The sequence below is a fragment of the Pelobates fuscus genome, chromosome 3 (genome assembly GCF_036172605.1).
Source record: "Pelobates fuscus isolate aPelFus1 chromosome 3, aPelFus1.pri, whole genome shotgun sequence".
In the NCBI taxonomy this organism is placed as follows: Eukaryota; Metazoa; Chordata; class Amphibia; order Anura; family Pelobatidae; genus Pelobates; species Pelobates fuscus.
In genome coordinates, this window is record NC_086319.1 from 389,969,011 (window position 1) to 389,993,461 (window position 24,451).

Consider the following 24,451-nt stretch of genomic DNA (forward strand, 5'->3'; position numbering starts at 1 on the left):
GTGTGTGTGTATCTGTATGTATGTCAGTGTGTCTCTGTGTGTGTCTGTATCTGTATGTCTGTCTGTGTATCTATATGTCAGTGTGTCTGTGTGTGTATCTGTATGTCTGTCAGTCAGTGTGTGTGTATCTGGCTGGCTGTCAGTGTGTGTGTGTATCAGTATGTCCCCCCTGTCCCACCCGAGCCAGCTATTCTGTCCCACAGCAGCCTATGACTGCCCTCGCTCAGGATGCAGACAGCACGCTGTGTTCTCCCGTTGCTAGGTTACAAGCTCAGTGCTGCTGTCCGCGTTCTCCCGTTGCTAGGTGACGTTTGATCGCTCGGCGCTCCCCTGTCCGATCGTGTTCTCGCGCTCGGCTGCTCATGCCTGCCGCTCTCCCATCATGGAGTCGCAGTGCGATTACTCCATGATCTTCCCGGCCTGCCCGCTCCTGCCGTCAGACCTGCCCGCCCGGTACCGCTCCCTGCCCCGCCGCAACCACCTCTACCTGGGCGAGACCCTGCGCTTCCTGCTGGTCCTGCGGCTGCGGGGCTCCGGGGAGGCCGCGCAGGACAGGGCGGGGTCTGAGGCCTGCACTCCGGGGGAGAAATCTCAGGAAAGCCCGCGGTCTGAGGCCTGCTCCTGGGCCCCGCTGGCCGCCTCGCTCTCCGCCCTGGCCAGTGTGTGTCCGGGGGAGGAGGGGCTGGAGGAGGAGGAGGAGGAGGAGGAGGGGGAGAGCGGCGGGGGGTACCGGGGGTGCAGGGCCATCCTCAGCCAACAGCAACCGGGGGCCCCGGGAGCAGCAGGATCCGGGGTGAGTATAGCAATAGCAATATAATAACCCTGATTATACCGTGACCCCCCCCCCCCTCTAATAGTGTGCCCAGCCCCTCCTATAGTGTGCCCTGCCCCCCCCATAGTGTGCCCCCCTTAGCTGTCAGTGTGCTTTGCCCCCCTCCTCTAGCTGTCAGTGTGCTTTGCCCCCCTCCTCTAGCTGTCAGTGTGCCCTGCCCCCCCTCCTCTAGCTGTCAGTGTGCCCTGCCCCCCCTCCTCTAGCTGTCAGTGTGCCCTGCCCCCCCTCCTCTAGCTGTCAGTGTGCCCTGCCCCCCCTCCTCTAGCTGTCAGTGTGCCCTGCCCCCCTCCCCTAGCTGTCAGTGTGCCCTGCCCCCCCTCCCCTAGCTGTCAGTGTGCCCTGCCCCCCCTCCCCTAGCTGTCAGTGTGCCCTGCCCCCCCTCCCCTAGCTGTCAGTGTGCCCTGCCCCCCCTCCCTAGCTGTCAGTGTGCCCTGCCCCCCCTCCCTAGCTGTCAGTGTGCCCTGCCCCCCCTCCCCTAGCTGTCAGTGTGCCCTGCCCCCCCTCCTCTAGCTGTCAGTGTGCCCTGCCCCCCCTCCCCTAGCTGTCAGTGGGCCCTGCCCCCCCTCCCCTAGCTGTCAGTGTGCCCTGCCCCCCCCTCCCCTAGCTGTCAGTGTGCCCTGCCCCCCCTCCCCTAGCTGTCAGTGTGCCCTGCCCCCTCCCCTAGCTGTCAGTGTGCCCTGCCCCCTCCCCTAGCTGTCAGTGTGCCCTGCCCCCTCCCCTAGCTGTCAGTGTGCCCTGCCCCCTCCCCTAGCTGTCAGTGTGCCCTGCCCCCTCCCCTAGCTGTCAGAGTGCCCTGCCCCCTCCCCTAGCTGTCAGTGTGCCCTGCCCCCTCCCCTAGCTGTCAGTGTGCCCTGTCCTCCTCCCCCCAGCTGTCAGTGTGCCCTGCCCCCCTCCCCCCAGCTGTCAGTGTGCCCTGCCCCCTCCCCCCAGCTGTCAGTGTGCCCTGCCCCCCTCCCCCCTGCTGTCAGTGTGCCCTGCCCCCCTCCCCCAGCTGTCAGTGTGCCCTGCCCCCTCCCCCAAGCTGTCAGTGTGCCCTTCCCTCCACATTTGTCTGTATGCCCTTCCCCCCTTCCCCCACAGCTATCAGTGTGCCCTGCCCCCTCCCCCCAGCTGTCAGTGTGCCCTGCCCCCCTCCCCCAGCTGTCTGTGTGCCCTCCCCCCAGCTGTCAGTGTGCCCTGCCCCCTCCCCCCCAGCTGTCAGTGTGCCCTCCCCCCCAGCTGTCAGTGTGCCCTGCCCCCCTCCCCCCCAGCTGTCAGTGTGCCCTGCCCCCTCCCCCCAAGCTGTCATTGTGCCCTGCCCCCTCCCCCCCAACCTGTCAGTGTGCCCTCCCCCTCCCCCCTAGTTTCAGTGTGTCCCTCTCCTCCCCTCACTGTCAGTGCACCCTGTCCCCTTACTCCAAGATGTCACTACCATTCTAAATCAAAATGTATTCAGTTTTGGTGATAATTAAGGGAAATTATATTTTCTACTGAATTGTGCCCCTTGATCTTTCTCCCCAACAGACTCCTGTAACAGACCCTGTAGTCTCTTGCGATGAGGTCATATTTCCATTGTCTGTCTCTTTGGATCGCCTCCCACCTGGGACAGTCAAAGCCAAGGTCAGCCCAGCAATACACTAACTTGAAAATGAACTTTCACATCAACAGAAATGACAGCTCCTTGTCTGTTCACCCGGTAAACACAATTTCAGTGTTTTACTAGGGTGAATAACTCAAAAAGGGTTAAAAAAATAAAAATTACCCCCGCTGTGCTTCTCTGTTCAGCGACTTTGCTACCCCTTAATACATTAGGTGCGCATGTGTGTGCTTGGCCATCTAATACATAAATGCCATACGCGCATGCTCGCCATTTGCATGCAAGCGCTAACTAACACGGCAAAGCTTGTAATCGTCAAGGTCTACTTTTGGACACCCCAGCTCTTGGATGTATGAACTATGCAGTGTGTTGAAAGTAATAGTGTTGCAAAATATAGGCCATTATAGAGGAGTTGCATTCTCCAAATCTGCTATTTTGGTCGTCTTGCTACTTAGTTGCCAATGTACTTTTTAATATAAACAACCCATTGTATCTCCTTCTGCCTCTCAGATAATTGTAACCGTTTGGAAGAGGGACACAGAGCTGTCCCGCGTGAAAGCACTTGGTTATCGATCTCTCTTACTGAATTGCACTCCAGGCCAGATTTTCAGAGAGGAGCAAGGAACCTTCAAAGCTCAAGGTGACCAACCCATACCTTGTTGTTTGTTCATTTTTCTCTTGAACTTTTTACACTCTTCTCTCCCTCCTATAGCCATGTAAGGAGCAGCTCTCACATTTGATATAAGAGTATGCCTATATGAATCCAGCCCAGTAAAATGGTGCTTATTTGTTGTTCACATTCTTATGTATAGTTTGACAAATGCACCTAGTTTTGATGTCACAGCTGTCTTCAAATTAACTTAGTTTCTCTGTGAGTGTCCAGTAAAATTTATTAAATTGTTAGTGAACTTGTTTTGAGTATGGGTTACCAAGTTGCCACATTGAGTGCCATTGAATTTTACATTTTTCCAGCAGTCTTCAAGTGTGACCCACAAATGAAGAACCACTAAAGGCACCCAGACAACTTAATTTCTGTATGGTGGTGTTGGTGCAGTTGTCCTGTAGTTTGAACCCATTAATGTAAAACATTGCTGTTTTGTAGAAACATCAATGTTTATATTGAAGGGTTTAAAAGGACACTATAGTCACCAGAACAACTACAGCTTATTGTATTTGTTCTGGTGAGTCTAATCATTCCCTTTAGGCATTTTGCTGTAAACACTGTCTATTCAGAAAAAATGCAGTGTTTACATTACAGCCTAGTGATAACTCCACTGGCCACTCCTTAGATGGGTACTAGAGGTACTTCCTTTTAGTGTCTCCACCCTCTGCATGCAGACACTGAACTTTCCTCATAGAGATGCATTGCTTAAATGCATCTCTATGAGGAGATGCTGATTGGCCAGGGCTGTGTTTGAATCATGCTGGCTCTGCCCCTGATCTGCCTCCTTAACAGTCTCTGCATATCCCATGGGAAAGCATTGTTATTGGCTCACGTAATCACTTCTGATGATGTCAGCCAAGCTGGCAGATCAGGGGCAGAGGCAGCAGCTGCAGACTTGAATATTTAGGGAGGTGAGGGAACTATGTGGTGGTTTTAACACTATAGGGTCAGGAATAGATATTTGTGTTCCTGATCCTATAGTGATCCTTTAATACACTTCTAATGGCTATCTTCCAGTTGGCCACTAGAGGTGCTTCCACGTCGAGAACTGTTTCAAAGTTGGTCCACACATGCATTTTGCCTCACATGCATGTCTTGTCCCCAGTGCTTCTCCTTGAGACGCATTGATTGGATGAGAACGTGGAAGAGTAGGGCTCAAAATTTCAAATCCTAAATCACTAGAAAGGACTAAAGGTTTCTTGCTGCTGCGGTGCTCCTATTTCTACTTGATCTCTAGGAATGATCAGATTAGCAGTTCCAGCAGCTGCCGTCCTGTAACATGACCCTTGATCTAAACGTTAATCACAGTGAAGTTAGGTGGGAAATTAATTTTAAATAATCACTTACCTCTTATCCTTTTCTGGGTGTTCTTGCACATCTACGTATATATTTGTCAGCCTGTTTGGGGGTATACGGGAGCTTGCCGTATTTTAGGTACTCCTTGTATACTGCATAAGTTGGTAGCTGATGACCAGATTTCTACCATCTCATGACTACCTGTGCTCTGCTCTGTTGTTTACTGCTATGCCTGCTGACTGCAAACTTCAGCAATGCTGGCACTGCTAATAAGCTGTTAATAAGCTACAGCATTCAAACATTTATCACAGGCAAGGCTGAAATTGCACTCACCGTAGGCTAGTATGTGAGTAGACATTTCAAACTCTGCCTTTTGTATTGGACTAACAAACCAACATGCTTTCTTTATCAGGTCGAAATAACCGTACTGCAGAGCTTGATAAAAGGAAGATCTCAGAAACACTCAATGTTCTAACGTTATTAGTCTAATAAAAATGTCTTGCAAAGTACAGCGATACTACAATATATATATATGTATATATACACACAAAAGTAATAGCTGAGTTTAAGTTCTGGATTTACAAAACACTCTTATCGCACATGTGACAGCTCTGTTTCATTTTCCTTTGTGGTTTCTAATCGCACATCCTCTCACAACCATTTTTTGCTATCTTCCTCTCTTGCCATTATTAACACACGCCCTCATGTTGCATTAATGATCAGCAAAGTGCAGTAATGCTTTCTTGGCTAGTAGAATGTGAATTGTATATCTCTCTATCTGTGATCCTAGAGTAATGGCATAGGTTCAATGCCTAATCTGCCTCAATCACATTTTACCATTTCTATCATTATTTTCTCTCTCGTTCTAACCATCCGTTCCTCACTGTTTGGTAACTAGTTAGAGGGCAATGTGAAGAAGTACTGTTCCGATGAACACAGTAAAGGAACTGAAGACTGCATAGGAATGTATGTTGTGTTTATATAGTGCTAGTCTAGTGGACAAATGAAGGAAATCAGAGGTTTTATACTGCACATACTAGAAAGGACAATCGCTTGTTTTTGCCATCGCAATCTATATTTCTTAGTAGAACCCATGTATTTCTGTTCTTGGTGAACCGAAATGGTAAGTAGATTGTCAGCCTGTTAGTAATGTGAGCTGCACGTCTAGACATAAAGAATCATATATCAAATATTCTATCTTTAAAGGAACACTCCACTGCCCAAATACAAAATAAACAAAATTCACTGTTTAGTAGGTATACCCCAAATGAAAACATGCATGCATTTAGTTATGTATATTTTTTTTATTGGGGATATATCTAAAAACTGCTGTTCTATTGAAATTGCACTTTTTGCAAAATGAAAAAAAGAGGACGCACTCTTCACACGTAAAGCTTTTCAGCAAGCTAAATTTGTGTAGGGGTCTGGAGTGACCCTTTAAGTCAATCAGCATCAATAAGTTACAAATTAAAATTAAGCACATGCAAAATAATATTAAAAAGACATACCAGTACTTGCTGGATTGACTGGAACCTTGATGTGCCTGTTGGTGCACTTGGACCCCTGACCATTTGCATGAAATGTTCGCACACCTCCATTCAAACACAATAGCTGCCTAGATGTAGCTTTAAGGGTGTACAGACAGATCCACATCCATCCATTATGTGCTTCAAAGTTTTGCTGCTCATACGATGTAAAAGTTATTCCCTCCAGGCAAATTCTGTCTCTGATATTGCTCTTCTTTTTTCCCTGTAATGTTTCCTTTTTGAATTCCCTCTCTGCTCTTATAATTTCACCCATTGCATACACTCTTTATGCCAGTTTTTTTTCTATCCACAATATCACTTTATGTGCCTCATACTTTTTCTCCAACTTTCTCTCTTTGAAGACATGTCATCACCTACTCCCACCCTTGTAATGCTCTGTAATGTATCTCTATTTCTGTGTCTTCTCGTTTCTCTCTCCTCCATAACACATCTTATCTGATATTTTCTCTTAGTGAGCACCCTGCTGACCGTGCTCCCACCTCCCACCCTCAGGTGCCGTCAGATAAATGTGTCTGGGAAACACCTCACTGCCCTAAAAGGTGAGATAGCAGAGAGGCAAGCAACCTCCCCCTCATTTGTAACACTGATAGGGGCCATCCTCACCTTGTGTCTCTCCCCTCAGTGCTGAATACTTCCTCCCAGGATGACCTCTGTATCAGAGATGTGCGGATCCTGCCCAACTTCAACGCCAGTTACCTCCCGGTCATGCCAGATGGTTCAGTACTGCTGGTGGACAATGTCTGGTGAGGAAAGGGTATTGTCTGTAGCTAATGTCTTGTATGAAAGAAATAGAGATGATGATGATGATAAAGCACTCTGACTTGTACAATCAGTAAGAATGTACCTTCTACCCAAGCTACATGTTGTAGTAAACTAATCTCTTAACACATGGTTAGTTTTAGGAATATAATTTCCATTCTCTTTATGGAAAATACATGGCACATCATGAGTTAAATTAATTCACTTTGTTTATTCATAATGTGGCAGGACAGCCTGACATATGATAACCATAAAAACATGAAAAACATTCATAAAGCAAAACATTTTTTTTTTTTTTTTTACTGTTCCAATATACTAGTATCCAGAGGAGACAGAGCTCCCTCTTTGATGTATCTTATTTTGTGAACTTATTTTCCATTGTTCCATACACCGTTGTTTATTTAGAAAGTAGCAAACAACCTTTTTTTTTTCTTTACAGAGGTGTACCAATACAGATTGGTTAAGATATCTCTCTGAAAAGTCCTAGCATCCATTTATAACAAATCGATTGAGTGAGCACTCAGTTCAGAAAACATTAGAATCTGTTGTTATCCGGCTAGCATACAAAGTTACATTGAGTGTGTGGATAGAAAGTATACTGAAATTACAAGAGGCCCAATAAAACGTGTTATTACAGTGAAATACCCAACATAAGGCATAGTGTAGTGCGTACCGATAAGTGGAAACTGAGATGTTGTGTCTTTCTTCTAAATCCCTAGTCATCAGTCGGGAGATGTAAGCATGGCTTCCTTTCTGCGCCTTCACAGTGGCTCCTCTCACCTTCCCAGCATGCTCTGCTCCCTGGAGGAGCATAACTTTCTATTCCAACTGCAGGCCGGAGAGCGCCCCCCTGAGGATGCAAAGGAGGTGCATGGGACAAGTTTAACCTATTCTTTCCTTGTCCATTCTCTCTCCATTCCTAGTGCTGCTTTCCCAAACCCTAACGCCTCCTGTCTCAACTTTAACCCACTATTCCTATCTGTCATTTCTCCTACAGAGTTATTCACTGAAATGGGAATTTCAAATGTCAGGACAAGATAACCAAACTGAAACCATAGCTGACGATTTTGTCGTAATATTTGAAATTTCCTGACACTTCATTCAATAACTCTATTAATGTCTCATTTTGTAACCTGTTCTTCTTATACTAACTTTTCTTTCAATCCCTTCTGTTCTCTCTATTTCTCTATCTCCCTACTCTCGCCTTGGTATCCTACTCCCCCAGCTTCCCTTTATTTTTATTATTCTTCTTAACATTATTCTTATATCTCTTCTCCCCTCAGGGTTTGGAGGTCCCCCTTGTTGCCATTATTCACTGGTCTACCCCCAAACTTCCTTTCACAGCCGGTATTTACACCCATTACAAGTAAGTCAATAGAGGTTTGGGAAATGTATGTGTGCACTTGGTTTTCAGCTGTCCGTGCTACCTGTGTGTCTGGATCCAGTCTGATTATATGGTTCAACACGATGTGCCTTGATTTCAGTGTGTGCTTACTTATTAAGACGTTATCAGTCTAGCTTCTGCTTCTATAAAGAGCGCCTGCCCTCTGTATGTGGTTTAATAAAGAGAACTAGGAGATTAACTAATACATGGTTGGGGTTTATTTAAAGGGACACTCCAGGCACCCAGACCGCTTCTGTCGATTGGATTGGTATGGGTGCCAACTCCCACGACCCTTAACCCTGAGAGTGTAATTATTGCAGTTCTTATAAACTGCAATAATTACCTTGCAGGGTTAAGTCCTCCTCTAGAGGGACTTCCGTGTTCTTAGAACATGAAAAGTGTTTTAAACGACGCTGGAAGTCCTCACACTATGCATGATGACCTCCAGCGTCACCAACCCCCATAGGAAAGCATTGAATAAGGCTTTCTTATGGGGAGGACTAATGCCGCATTAGGTCTCCCCCGTCGACGTAGTGTGGGCGGAGTCTGACCCAGCACTGAGGGACATCGGCACTGGATCCAGGTAAGTCACTGAAGGGGTTTTAACCCCTTCAGCAACATGGGATGGGGGTGGGAGGGAGAAGGGGGCACTGCAGGGTCCTGCAGTGCCAGGAAAACGGATATATTTTCCTGGCACTGGAAAGTCCCTTTAATTATTTGTATGCTTTCAAAAAAGAGAAAATTAAATTTTTATATTTATTTTTAGGTCTGCAAGTTTAGATAAATCAATGGAATGTAGATCTGGAGTAATCATCGTTTATATTGAAACTATTATCAGTGCATATTACCCAGCTATTATCCTAAATGCAGAGTGTAATCTGTGACTGCTTGAACATTACTTTAGTTGTAGTTTGTAGAACAGCTTGAGAGCTACATGCTGCATACCAACAATCATTAGACATTTAATCAGTCTAAAAATGCAGTCATTATTTTACACTGAAATAACAATGCCTTCAGTACCATTCGATGTCAAAATGTGAATCTTTGGGGGAAAGAAAGGGAGTTGGAGAGAATGTTTGAATTTATTTAAGATTTTGTTGAGAATCATTTGCAATAGTTTAGTTATAGGACTTAAATTATATTTATATATCAACAGTAATTTGTTTGCTTATGGGCTGTTGAATATTATTTTTTCAAGCATTTGCACCACGCCGTGCAGATTGCATTGGACCTGAAAGGCATTCTCTGACCCTTTTGATGTAGGATAGGATGCAGAGCAGAATTCGACGTTAAAAGTAATGGAATGGGGACATATTGTATTAGGTGTCTGAGTCTCATACTTGTCTGTACATGCCCTGTATGATTGCCATGGGGCCTTAGCTGAATGCTTGAAATTTTTGTAACACGGTTAGATTTTAGTTCATGTAACCTGCATGGGGGAGGTGTTCCTTTAAACTCTAAATTAGTCACGGCCTTGCTTTTATGGAATCTAACATTGAATATATATACTATGCTAGGTATATTGCTAGAAAATGTATGGGAAACATTTTATATTTATTATAGAATGTTAGACTGTATACTGTATAGAGGTACACATTTCATTACCACCAAATGCTGAATGATGTGTGAGGGGTGGAAGTTCACGCCGGCCCTGGTTATCAAACAAAGTTCAAGGTGATGTATTTAATCTAGATGTTTGCAGGCGATTTCACTAGCTGCATTCAGATTAACTTTAACAAACTTGACCTCCACAAATTGCCACAAATAAAAGAGCATTTACAAAGGCATAAATCACGGATTCAGACTACATTACACCATGTTACGGTTGTAGTCTGTACAGTAGTAATTTTCATTAAGATCAAGATTTAACGAAATGTGTTGGTTATGCAAGGTCTCGCCCCGTTCTTGTCCGTAGAATGGAGTATGTATTGTTCTGCAGACATTGGCCCAACATGTTCTTTTAAAAACTTATGAAGGTAATTATGTTTTGGTGACTGGCCATTAAATTAGTGTTACAGGTTTGAAGACATTTCAATGTTGATTTCAGACTCCCAAGTATTCGCCTGGAGAGGCCGCGTTTTGTGATGACTGCTCGCTGTGATTCCCCTGTACAAACGCACACACCGTTCCGTGTTACCTACACTCTACTCAATGACCTTCAGGACTTCTTGGCAGTTCGACTCGTGTGGACACCTGAAACCAATACAGCTGTCAGCGGTGAGTGCAGGTGGAAATCAAGGGTGATAACATGGGAGAGGGGAGAAATTAACTGAAAGTGAAGGCCGCAATGGGCAAAACCTATTGCTTTCTAGAGAATGGGCAAAAGCCGCAATGGGCAAAACTTATTGCTTTCTAGTTATTGTCCCTATGTGTGTTTTCAGGTAGATGCTTGTCGGAGGAGGATCGGCGCGTGACACAAGCAGCGCAGGAAGCTGTGGTGTGTTACACTCCTATTAACAGCCTGGGATTCTGCCGCAAGGGAAGCTCAGTGACTATTGGTGTCACTTTCATGGCTCTGCGAGCCGGACTTTTTGAGGTGAGGACTAGGAAGGTGTGTAACGATAAGTGTGTGAGCTAAGGGATTAAGGAAGGGAAGGGGGGCATATGAATTGTATATTATAGCATATATTTCAAAATTAAGCAGGTTGAAGTCCCCTACCTAGATATCATAGCTGTATGTTTTGTTTGATGTTGTTAAATGTAAAAGTATGTTAACCTGTTCTGTGCGAATGCCATAATGTGCTTCAAAGCTTTAAAGGGACCTGTCACTCAGTAAACAAACAGGATTCTGTTTACTTATCACCCATGTTTATAGGCACCAAACCTGCAGTTTTGGTGTATAGATCATGCACTGCAGTCTCACTGCTCAATTCTCTGCCATTTAGGAGTTCCTTAATTTTGTTTAACCCCTTAAGGACACATGACATGTCATGATTCCCTTTTATTCCAGAAGTTTGGTCCTTAAGGGGTTAAACAGTTCTAGTCACGCCTCCCTTCATGTTACTTGCACAGCCTTCCTAAACACTTCCCGTAAAGTAAGATCTGTCGGATTAATTTAGAAGGTCTTACCTCCTGCTCTGTTAATAGCTTGCTAGACCCTGCAGGAGCCTCCCATGTATGATTACAATTCAATTTGCAGAGCATGAGATGATAACTTTTAAAGTAAGGTTACATCTAATCAATAATGAAAACATTGTTTTATGCAGGCTGTGTCAGTCACAGTCAGTTGAGGTGTGGCTAGGGCTGCATGGTCAGAAACAAAAGTGATTTAACTCCCAAATGGCAGAGAATTGAGCAGTGAGACTGCAGGGGCATGATCTATACACCAAAACTGCTTCATTAAGCTAAAGTTGTATTGATGCTTATACTATCCCTTTAACAAATATGTATTTTCGAGGTGTGAAAATGAAATTAACTGTGGAAATCCACACCCCTTAATCCTGCAACTGGGTACCTCCATTAGCTCCCTGTCAGTCATTGCTATAAGCATTTTCCTTTGTACCTGATAGTCAGCATAGGGAAATGATTAACGTCACCACTGGATTGTGGTGTAATAAGCTAAATCATCGATCATTATCTGATATCTCTACTAAAAAGTTTGATCACCAAATGAAAAAGATTAGCACAAGTTATAAATGATTTTCTATGAAGAAGTGATGTCCCCCCTTTTAGAAATCGCAAAAGTCACTCATTTTTGTCTCTAATCCTCCAGCTAAGTCAGCATATGAAATTAAAGCTCCAGTTTACAGCCAGTGTGTCCCAGGCTCCTCCAGACGCACGCCCTGTATCCCGGCGGAGCAGCCCAAGCAGCCCAGCACTCAGGGACCTGGAAAGGCAGCAACAAGGGGGCGCGCTGGGAAGGTCGCAGTCCTTCTCCCACCAACAGCCGCCACGTGGCCAGCTCATAAGGTGAGAAAATGACCTAATCTGATGTTCCTAACCACCTGTAGATATAGACCTGTACTTCACAGTATTAAGAGCACATCAGCTATATTTGGCTTGAGTTGATTTATATACAGAAAAAAAAAAAAATGTGCCTCTCAAAACATAAAAACACCTATTGAAATAAAACATCAACAAGGTAACACACAGGATCATAGGGTGGCTCAATGTCACTCTCCAGATGTTTAGATATCCAGTAATATTCAGCCTGCTTGTAGGGATGCCGGAGTTAACGATTACGCTCATATGAAGATATGGCATCATATTAGTAGATGACAAATGTAGTTGATACCTGGACTAGCCTTTTAGCGGAAGTTGCACTGACTGTTCTAAAGAGTATAGTAATATTTAAAATAGAAAGAGTAGTAGGTACTTAGAATAGCCTTCCAGTGGATGTCAAAAAGGCCGGCACAGTTGTGTGTGACGGAAATCTCGTACTACGACTGAGTACATCTGCCAGGTCCTCTTCCTAGCTGCTTTCAGGGACCCTGGCATGCGCCAGCCCCAGTCACCAAGGCTTGAGTGGGGTCACTGAGAGCTCCTTCAATCATGGACTAAGCTGCAGCTCTCTCCTTCCAGGCAGGTATTGTGCCATCTGCCCTTGCCTCTTCAGCACATCTCCCAAGCAGATATCAATACCGCTGACTACACCGTGACCAGCTACTGCTTTTTCAAAGGTACTTGTGGCTTTCAGGCCTAGCTCTTATTAACACCAGCTAAGTTTAACCCCTTAAGGACCAAACTTCTGGAATAAAAGGGAATCATGACATGTCACGTGTCCTTAAGGGGTTAAAGACCACATTGCTGGGATCCCTGAATAAACTAACTAGGACACACATATATCCAAATTGATGTTACGAACTATACTTTAATTTGAAAAGGATTAGCCTTTGCCACTTGTCCTCAAGCATGTGATGGAAACCATAAAATTATAAACAAACAAACAAACATAACTTGAAAAATAAATAACATCACACTACATTAAATATATAATACATTCACAACTTTCCAAACTACGGGGAAAAAAAGATTACACAGATGCAACTAGTCCGTTTTTTTCCCACTTATCTAATTTGCATATTGTGACAATACAAAAAAATGCACTTTCCAGTTTCACCAACAGAGGATAATGTAGCGTCATCGCAAGTCTGAAAAAAAATCCTCTTTTAAAACAAGGGTCTTGCAACAGTGGCAAACCCAAATCCGGGAGGAAAGCAGTCTGAATGGCCCCTGTGTACCTGCCTCCCCAAAACAGTACCCCATTCCAGGCAAATGCCAATAGTTGGGGGGAAGGAGGCTGACCTGCAGTCCTCTCCAAGTACCAAGGTAACAGAGGATTCCAACCTTAGATATGCCGGATGAAATCTACATAGCCTAACTGTAGGAGACCTAAGTGCAGAGGGTTTGTGCTAAAGTGTTTATGATGCTAGAAAGGTTTAAAATACTTTTAGCTCTGGGAACAAAACATAATGTACCAAAAAAAAAAACGTCACTGCCAGTGCAGAGTGACAACTGTGGAAAATGGACAATGTTTATCTAAGAACGTTGTCTCTCATGAATGTTCCATTCAGAATGATGTGCTGACAATGAAAATAGCGTGTGGTCACCATGGGGGAGGTGTTTGCTTGGGGCAGTGTTCTCAAGCAGGGCCAGTCAGGCAGGGATGGGGCATTATATTACTGTAATGCCCACAGATGCAGCAAGATGGAAACAAGGTAAGTAGTTATTGAATTTTTAGAATTAGTTGTAAAATATATTATCGGTGTCTTAGATAAATGATATATTCATTTTTGGAGGTGCAGTTAAAGTGAGTACCGTAGCCAGTACAGCCGGCTGTAGTGATTATGGTGCCAGGAGACGCGTGAGGCTGTACCCTTTTGCTAATGGTTTGACACATACCGGAGTCCGCTTTGCAGGTTTTCAGATCATTCCTTGGCTGAGAGCTGTCAGCTGAAAACCGCACACCATTAACAAAGCTAAAGTGGAATGCAAACTTCTTAATTTGCTATATAGAAGAGAGTGAAAGCAGTGTGGGAACTAGCTAAGTGTCATATTCACAGATCATTTGACCTCAATATTGATACAAATATTGCACCAGACGGTCACCATAGTACATATCAGCAAGATGCTAGGGAGTGGGCTTGCTCTGTTGATGTGTTGTATAAATATATAGGTGTCTATTAGAAGTTAATAGTAGCTGGGGTGCATGCAGTGTTACATTAACTTACATTGCTCCCTGAAGATTTTGTGATGCTGGCATTCTGATATGTGGTTTGAAATTGTGTGTTGTATGATGTCCATTGCATGGATGTGTTCTATACTCCAAAAAGGTTACTGAAGTTCAAGGTGATGGCCAAACAAGAAGTAATGTATTTTTGGTATAGGTCCAACAATGGTAAGCCTCAATCAGAGCAGATGGTTGGGAACTGGTGGGAGTCATACGACAATCAGTCTGGTTAGATAACCATTTAACTTTGTTTCCCCTGATGCCTTCTCTGTCTCCTAAATTCAGGACTGGCAGTGTGATGGAGCGTCGTGCTATCACTCCACCTGTGGGATCACCACTTGGTCGTCCACTGTACCTGCCGCCAGAACGTGCTGCCCTTTCCCTGGATAAAATCGCAAAGCGCCAGTGCAAAGTGCTGGTGGTGAATCTGGTTCAGTGATGAAGTGGACCTTACACAAACTGCCATTGAAGGTGCAGAGAGAAGAGGGCTCACTAAGAACATGGAACAGAAGGCACAGCTCCGAGCGTGGGCTGACTGGGAGAGGGACCAGACAGACTGTGACTACACTCCTCCGACAAAGACATGTAGTCCAGTTAAAGCGGTACTTATTCAGATTGGCCACTCTAGAATTAAAGGAATTTAGGGAAAAAAAGTTTGTCAATGTGGTGAGATCACCAATCCAGGGTGGCCAAACGGTAGATGTCTAGCTGTTCTGATGCCTTATAATGCAAAGCATAATGGGTGATGTGGTTTTACAACAGCTAGAACTCTACATATTGGCTATTCCTTTGTTAAGCTAACCCATGATAAAGGGAGGAGGACAGGACGTATGCATTTGATACCTCATCTCTCTCCTACTTTCAGGATTTTATTATGTTTACATATTTTATTTACTTTGGTTTTTTTTAATGAAACATTTCAAATAGACCAGTACTGCAAGCCAAAAAAGGCCAACCCAAACACCTCTCTTTTCTGTACAGAATTCTAGTATTACCCAAAATGAGTTCCACAAAATATGTTTGGGAAGAAGAGAGGAGGTGTGAAACTCATACTACTGACCAGAATTTATTAACTAGGCTATAGAAGATGTTCATAGGGATAATTAACCTAAGAACTCTAAACTTAAAATCTACTGGAACACACGGTACAATTTGTACTATGATATACACTGGAGACCAAAGCAATATAATTAAAAGACAAAGATTGTCCAGAATGGCAGCCACATGACTGACTGCGACCAAAAGGAATATCCACCTGCACAGCGTTAAATCACAATGTATTGTCCCTAGACTCGATTTTTGCTGATGTCCTCTCGCTAGGGGAGGAAAGCTATGCATGTGTACGAACAAGTGGTCAAAGCACAAATTTACAGCCACGTGGGCTGACAGGACGGGATACGCTCCAAGGTTTTTTCTTTTTTCTGCATTAATGCAGATTGACACAATGTGGTCAAATAGCCAAATATTTTCCAAAATAGTGCCACATGGGCACAGATTAACTGTAACTGCTGAATGGGTTTATCAGTGGTGGGTAAACTTTTACAATATACAGATCTAGTTTTCCAATAATATTGAGCCAGGATTGTGAGACAAGTAGTCCACAAGAGTTCTAGACCTAAACGGTAACCCTTACTGTGTTTGAGTCCCTCGTAGACAATTTTACCTAATAACAGTGGTATTATATGGGAGTTTGATGGATATGCCCCTTAGGCCCTGCAATCAGCTGCCTTTGCCCTGATGTTTAGGAGGAATGGGTGGCAATTCGCTTAATCTGCTCCCACTCTATTTGTAGGGATGCTAAATGAAAGAGGGGGACAAGTTTAGGCCACCAAACAAACCAATATGTTTAAATAAAGAAAGTGAGTGACATGTTTATTGTGTTTTATAGCAAGTCCCATGAATGGATTATATCGGCCGTCTGTACGTTTGGATGAGCTAAATGCTTGTCAGACAACTGCAGCAAAATTCACTGGGGCTACATCAGGGTCTGCCTCGTCTTGTGTAAACTGACTGCACAACAGGACGCTTGCTTGTAGTTTAAATGCTTTGTTTCTGGCTGTCACTGGAAGATCCTGAGCTGAGACTTGAAAAACTGCACGTATTGTATTATTTGCCAATATATGGGGAGATCCCAGACCTGCACTTATCAGCCCAATATACCTGCCAATACTTGAGTGCTTTCTGTGTCCCTACAAACCACAGATACTGGATTTTAAGATTTCGTTTTGTTTATGTCATTGAATGTTTTTTTTTGTTTTTATTTTTGTTGTCCATCGCACTTTATGTTTTATTAAATGCGTCTAATTTATTTTGAACAAAAAACTGGAAAATATAAAATGCATTTTGAAGGGAGCAGTCGTCTGGTTTCATTTCATTACAAACTTGCACATACTGAATTCTGTTGAATCTTGTATTTTGTTATTGGTTGTTTGAAAAATGACTGATTAACCAAAATCGTTTTTGTACAGCCCAGGATCACAATGTAACATTGTGTGCTACTGGCAACCACAAATGAGTAAATGCACAGCCTGCACTGCATACAGGACTTTATTAAATGGCACTTTGAAATATACAAGCAGATCTTGTTGTAGTAGGACACTTTTTAAAAGGTGTTGTGCTACCTGAAAGTACATTTATAACTTCTAAAAGATACACCTTTAGTATAAGCCCTGCGCTGTACTTCCTCAGAGAATTAACTTTGAACATCATTACACACTTAGAACCATCAGTAAACGGTTGTGCTGCCATAGCAACAAAAATGTGTAATGTAAACAGGTTAATGTATAACTATGTCCTGAATTATGGATCTGTTGTGAAGATGCTCAGAGTGGGAGATACGGTAGAAGGAAGTCAAACAGAAATGATAAAATAACTGCAAAGTATAGCCCAACACTACCAAGCTGGAAAAACTGTTGAGTTTAAGAATTTTCATTTTAAGCTAATTGTGGGTTAACGTTTTAAAGGGACACTCCAGACCCATTAAAGAACTTAAGCTTACTGAAAAGCCTTATGGGTGAAGAGTGTTTCCTATATTTTCCGCTGTGGAAAAAGTGCAGATTTCAATAGAAATTGACACTTTCATAAATTATACGTTACATCCCTCTGGCTTTTCAAGCAAACAACAGGTCCTCTTTGGTTTGCTTATTTGTACTGAACTCAGAGGCAGTAATTGCCCACAGAACCTGCCTTGCCAAGACCTCTTATTGAGCTGCATTGGGAAGTCTGTGATTGGATAGCCACTGACATTTTGGGCGGGATTAGAAGAGGAGGGCTTGCAAAGGCAGCAGACAAGAGGACTGCAGCTTTTGCAAGTTGTTTGGATATATATATCCAATGGGGAAAAAATGCATAATTAAATGCATGTATGTTTTCATTTGGGTTATATCTACTAAACAGTGATTTTTATTTATTTTGTATTTGGGTAGTGGAGTGTCCCTTTAAATTGTTTTTAATTCATGGTTTACTTAAGAAGTCACCTGAACATCAACAGAGTTCTCAGACTCACATTTTTTGGCATATTGAAAGGCCCATCAGAGATTTGAGCCTATTACCATGTATTTTACTACTTAACAGATTACATCTAGAAAATGTACTAATTTCTGTGTCACTTGAACTTATAGTAGCACTAATAAAGTCCCTATATCTCAATCCACCTCAAGATACAGTGGGGCAATCTCAACGCTGCAAAGATCACAACAAAACATATTTCTGATGTGACATGCAAGTTATAACATTTAAACTTGCCTGAAATAAATAACTGCAAATGTGAATTCCTGTTTTATTAAATCAAACATAACTCTTGAACCCACTGGCCTACCATCTTCCAATTTGGTACCGTTTAAAGGGACACTCCAGAACCCTAAAGCACTTCAATTTGTTGACATGCTTCATGTCTGCTCTTTTTTTCATTTTACAAAAAGTCCACGTTTCAACAGAAATTGGCACTTTTATAAACAAATTTAGTTACATTCCCCTGGCTGTTAGAGAACTGGTCATGTTACTTCCTGGTTGTTTAGCTCAATGGAGATAAACTCTAGAAGCAGGTAGATGCTCAGAGCATGTCTTACAATGACTTCTCATTGAGCTGCACTGTGAAGTCTGTGATTGGACAGCCACAGAATGTCTGTGCTGAGGACGAAAGACAGAGCTTGCAAACGCAGCAGAAGAAAGATCTGCAATGGAACCTGCAAATGATAAACTTAACTTAAAGGTACGCTTTCGGCATCCAGACCACTTCGGGGTAGAGTGTCCCTGCCCCCCTTAGTCTGGCAATGTAAAACATTGCAGTTGTACAGAAACTGCAATGTTTACATTGCAGTATTAGTGACCGCCACTAGAGGAGCTTTCTGGAGCTTCACACGATTTGATTCCATGAAACAATGCTTGACGTCCTCATGCTCTGCATGAGAACTTCCAGCATCAGAGAAAACCCCATAGTAAAGCATTGCAGCAATTCCTTATAGGGGAGGGCCTCAAACAACCCCCCATCAAATAATGTCACAAGAGGTGGACCGTGATCCAGCGCAGAGGGACTTTGGCGCTGAAATCTGGTAAGTAAATAAATGGTGTTATTTAACCCTTCACTATGCTGAGGAACATGTTAATGTCTGGAATACATCTTTGTATTCCTAACACTAAGGAGTTAAATTAAGCTCTTCAAAGAGCGCAAAAAATGTCCATCTATACATTGTGCTAGCGAATGTATAGATTTAAAAAACAAACAAAAAAAAAAGGTTTATTTTTCCTCTTATCTGACTCAAAGTAAAGGAATTGAGAGCAGAAGAGACCTCCCATAGGAAGTCCCTCTGCTCTCAACCCATAGCCGGCACTGATATGATTGGCTAGGGAATATAGGAACAGATTGATGTGATGTCACTCCGTGCAGACAGAGGCAGCGCGTTGATGTCACCGAGGAAGATTGCCTTGCTTTGGAAAGTGTCCCTAAGCAGGATATATCAAGGAAGACTGCGGGAGGAGCACAGGTGACCTGGAAGTGGGTTTTACATTAGTGTAACACCCACCACTAATGAGATTGCGGCAGAGGACCAGGTTTGCTGTGAAAGTTCCCCTTTAAAATTGGCAAGTGCTATGTCATCTGCTAGCGCTCTTCAAGACATCTCCAAAGACACCTGCATCACTTGTATAGTGGGTTACTGAACTATTGAATGTTAAAGGAATGCTATAGGGTCAGGAACACAAACATGTATTCCTATGCCTAGTGTTAAAACCATCTAGCCCCCCTAAATATTGTAAAATCTTATCTTTATTCCAGTCTGCTGCTGGTCCTGCCCCTGATGATCTCACTTGGCTGACATCATCGTAAGTGGAGATCAGAGGCAATCACAATGCTTTCATATAGGAAAACATTGGATTTGCTGAGACGGTCAAGGAGGCAGATCAGGGCAGAACCAGCACAAGCCAACAGGACAGGAAAAAAATCAATTAATCTGGACCAGACTGGGGTATAAAAGGCCCCTCATCCTTCCATCCCACAGTCTTTTTTCCTGTCCTTTCAGGACAAACAGGATATTTTATTTTTGGGCCACCTTCCCATGTGTACCACGGGCCTCCAGATGAAGTTCAGCCTCTCTTCATCTGAAGAACTCAGTAAACAGCCTGCACAGGCAGGACTAACTGAGTTTAGTACAGATTAGCATCTGTACTATTATGGGAGAACTTATACATAAAGTTCTATATTATGATGTGGGGTCGGCTGTTGCCTTAAAAATTCCCCTTATGGCATCAAACCCCCCTGATCTGAGGGCAGAGATTTTGGAAAAGCTAGGGTGAGTCTGTGTCTTAAAATGTTACAGACGAATTGTGAAGTCAATATTTATTTATGTGGGTTATCTTTCTATTAATTTGCCTGCCAGCTCTTTGTTGTAGTCCTTACCTGTGTCAGTCTTCTTCTTCTGTGTCATTCTGGCGTGCAGAGGCAGAGTTTCTTCCGATCCTGGCTCTTCTGTGTTCGGAATTCCGGCGCATGCGCAGTAACGGCGGCGTCCGGCGGGCAATCTGCGCATGCGCGAACTAGTTCGCGCTTAAAAGGTATATCGCGCCAAAAATTAAAAATTCTAATTTTCATTCGGAATTGATTCTATCTTCTTACCTGGTCATCTGGTGATAAGGAAAGCTGCCTTTTACTTCCAGATTCTGTTTTAAAGGTAAATTTCCTATTCAATCTTGTAAAAAATGTTTTTTTTTGTTTAGTTTTTTTCTCTCTTCTTTCTTTTTCTTAAATCTTTCAGTATTAAGTAAATTTTATTATTCTAGATGGCTTCTCCCTCTGCCTCAAGATCTCGCTCTAGAAGACATAGGTGAGCCGCATATGTTCTTTTTAATTTATTATAAGGGGGGAAAAGAGTGCCATGACAGGCCTATAATATATTGTATATTGGCCTCTATTTCAGCCCAGAAAAATCTCAAGAGAATTCTCCCAGAAAATATAGAGAGAAATCGAATAGATGTGCAAACTGCAACCAAGTGGCTCCTCCTGGGAATAATTTGTGCAGAGTTTGCCTGGCGGAAGCAGCGAATGAATGGGATAAGAAAAGTTCCCCACAGGCTGACTTAAAGAAATGGATATCAGAAGCAATTGCAGAAGGCTTCAAATCCTCAAGTAAGATGACTATTTCTAAGTGTCCCAGAGTGGAAAGTTATGTAGAATCGGAGGAAGAATCTGATATGATGGAAGAATATTCAGAGGAAGAAGATGATGAGAGTGACTCAAAATCCCTGGACTCCAGGTCTGTGGATAAATTGGTTTATGTTATCAGAGAAACCTTAAGAATTCCTGAAGAGAGCAGGGAAAGGAAGGAGTCTGACAGATATTTTGAAGATCTGAAGTCTAACAGACCCACTTTTCCAGTTCATTCGGCTATCAAGGAGGTCATACATGAAGAATGGAATAGACCTGAGAGAAAGGTTACTTTAAAAAGTAAAACTCCCAGATTATATCCGTATGCTCCTGAGGACTGCAAATCATGGATTTCTGTTCCTAAAATTGATGCAGCAGTCATTCATATGGCGAAAAGAACGACTCTTCCCATAGACTCCATGGCATATTTAAGAGAGCCAATGGAAAAGCGATTGGACGCTAACCTTATCAAGGCATACCTGGCCCTGGGATCAGCATTACATCCAGCTATTGCCCTAACCACCTTGTGCAGAGCTCTTAAAATATGGATTGATAATCTAGAAGAGGATATTACTAGAGGAGTCCGTAGAGAACACCTGATGGACGGCCTTAAAGATTTAAAACTAGCCACAGAATTCTGTTCTGAAGCTTCCCTGGATGTTACCAAGATGGCAGCAAAAAGTATGGCGCTGTCTGTAGCCTCTAGGAGAGCATTATGGCTTCACTCTTGGGGTGCAGATTACACCTCTAAAGCTTCTCTATGTGCGCTCCCTTTTCAAGGTGACCTGCTGTTTGGCAAAATCCTGGAAGATGCAATCCATAAAGCAGCCGATGGGAGAAAGGCTTTTCTTCCACAAGGGAAAAGAAGATTTAGTGCTTCTTACTGGGAGGATAAAAAATTCAGAGATCGATCCTTTCGAGATAGCAGAGCTTCTAGACCCGGAAGAGAATATTCCAGGAATTCTAACTGGAGAAGCTATCAGTCTACTACATTAAAACCGGTTAGAGGAAGAGGATCTAGACCAGCAAATAAAAACTTCTGAACTTTTGCTGGCCCAGCCAGATGTTATAGGAGGCAGACTTCGCTTCTTTTATCCGGTTTGGGACAAAAGTATTCAAGATACTTGGGTTCTTTCTATCCTTATGTAAGGATACAAGATAGAATTCAAATAATTATCTGCTCAAAACACCTTTATCCGTTCAAGAGTTGCAAAAGGAAGAAAAGAAGTTGCTCTGAACGACATTATTTCTCAACTTCTGCAGAACCAGGTCATAGAGAAAGTACCTTACGGAGAACGTTACAGAGGCCACTATTCTACGATATTTTTGGCCCCAAAACCTCAGGGGAAATGGCGTCTAATTCTGGACCTAAAAGGTCTGAATACATATTTGATTCCAAGAACGTTCAAGATGGAGTCTATTACCACGATCCTGCCCAATATAAAGACAGGGAACTGGATGACTTCTATCGATCTCAAAGACGCCTACTATCAGATTCCTATTCACATCAGTCATCGCCGGTTTCTGAGGTTTTGGATTTCGGGGAATCACTACCAGTTCAAGGGACTTCCCTTCGGCTTAAGTTTGGCCCCCCAGAACGTTCTCAAAGATTCAAATTTCACTTGTGGCCTTTATAAGGACAAAGAACATCGAGCTTTATCATTATCTGGACGATTTTCTGATCATAGGTCCATCCAGTCAGATAGTGAATCTCCACACGTCTATAACCATCAAATACCTTCAAGAACATGGTTGGCTGATAAATCCCAAAAAGAGTTCATTGGTGCCTTCTCAGAGGATGATATTCCTGGGAGAAAATATCGACTCAGTGAATGGCCTGGTATCGCTGTCTACAGAAAGGAAAGAACGAATTGTGAAGAAAATCAGAAGCCTGCGTCAGAAATCCTACATCTCAGCAAAAGACTTTATGAGCCTATTAGGGTCTCTTACTTCCTCGATAGGCCTAGTGAAATGGGCCCAGTGGAGGATGCGACCTATTCAGAGGCAGTTTCTCTTACAGTTCAAGGCAAAAACCGGCAATTTGGATCATAAGATTTGTTTACTCCCGCGGTTTTCGAAAGATCTATATTGGTGGACAAAAGAAGAAAACCTCTTTCGTGGCTTTCCCCTGGAAGAACCGGCTTGGATGACTATAACAACAGATGCCAGCCTCCTGGGATGGGGAGCACACTTGATCAACTCATGGATTCAAGGAACATGGTCATGGAAGGAGTCAAAACTTCATTCAAATTTGAGAGAAATGAGAGCGGTTCTCAGGGCATTAAATGGGTTCCGTCCTCTCTTGAGGGATGCCTGGGTGAAAATACATACAGACAACAGAGCAGTGGAATCTTACACAAATCATCAGGGAGGCACTTGAAGCTATTCTCTTCTGATGGAATTGTCTCCAATAATGAGGTTTGCGCAACTCCATTTACAAGGCTTGAAAGCGGTTTATCTTCCAGGGCCAGAAAATGTATTGGCAGACTATCTCAGCAGAACAAGGATTCTCCAAGGAGAATGGAAACTGCACCCAGATTTATTTCACTTGATCACCCTACGGTGGGGAGTACCTCAGATCGATCTGATGGCATCATACAACAATACTCAGGTAAAAAAGTTTTACTCTCTACATGCGGATCATCGAGCAGAAGGACAGGATGCCCTGTCTCTTCCATGGAAATTCGATCTGGGGTACGCATTCCTCCCATACCAATGATTTACCGACTGCTGAGAAAGATATGGAAGGAAGGTCTCAAGGTCATTGCCATCCTCCCAAATTGGCCTCGCAGACCTTGGTTTCCCCTCCTGAACAAAATGAGCCTGGAACCTCCTTGGCCTCTTCCTCACAGACCAGACATCTTGACTCAGGGACCGGCTGTTCATCCCAACCCCAGCCAGCTGAAATTGGGGGCATGGCTCTTGAAAAGGAGAGACTACTAGCTCAAGGGATCTCAGAAGCTGTTGTGAATACTCTCCTTAAATCCAGAAAAGTATCAACTTCATCTTGCTACCATAAAATATGGGAAGTTTTTCGTTCCTGGTCTCAAGATAATAATGTAGATTTTCTTCAACCATCTAACGTCAACATTCTAAATTTTCTTCATACAGGTCTGGAGAAGGGGCTGAGTCTTAGTACTCTGAAAGTCCAATCATCGGCTTTATCTGCTCTCTGCAACAAATCATGGGCATCAGATCCTCTAATTGCTAGATTATTTAAAGCAACCATCCGTATAAGACCTCCAAATAGGAATTACTCTCCTCTGTGGAATTTACCGATGGTACTGGAGGTATTGTCTGAAAACCCATTTGCTCCATTAGATGAGCTGGGTATTGTCTTACTAACATATAAGACCTTGTTTCTGGTGGCTATAACTACTGCAAAACGCATGTCTGAAGTTCATGCATTTTCCTGCGATGAAAATCACTTTCAGGTGTTCCACGATAGGGTGATCTTGAGACCTAGACAAGAGTTTCTGCCGAAAGTAGTCTCGAATTTCCACATCTTACAGGAAATTGTTATTCCTTCGTTGTATCCATCTCCTTCTACTCCAGAGGAAGTGAAACTTCATCAATTGGATGTCAGA

General features: G+C 43.3%; 1 protein-coding gene across 1 annotated transcript; it reads left to right on the forward strand.

The window, feature by feature from the left end:
* The first annotated feature begins 342 nt into the window (after window positions 1-342).
* On the forward strand, window positions 343-16,579 carry TRAPPC14 (trafficking protein particle complex subunit 14). The gene is made up of 11 exons (XM_063449666.1): window positions 343-793; window positions 2,336-2,431; window positions 2,919-3,048; window positions 6,368-6,454; window positions 6,538-6,658; window positions 7,394-7,541; window positions 7,958-8,040; window positions 10,106-10,275; window positions 10,440-10,594; window positions 11,771-11,967; window positions 14,513-16,579. Exons 1-11 carry the CDS (start codon window positions 383-385, stop codon window positions 14,664-14,666), a joined length of 1,752 nt encoding a protein of 583 aa, XP_063305736.1. The 5' UTR covers window positions 343-382; the 3' UTR covers window positions 14,667-16,579.
* The last annotated feature ends 7,872 nt before the right edge of the window (window positions 16,580-24,451 follow it).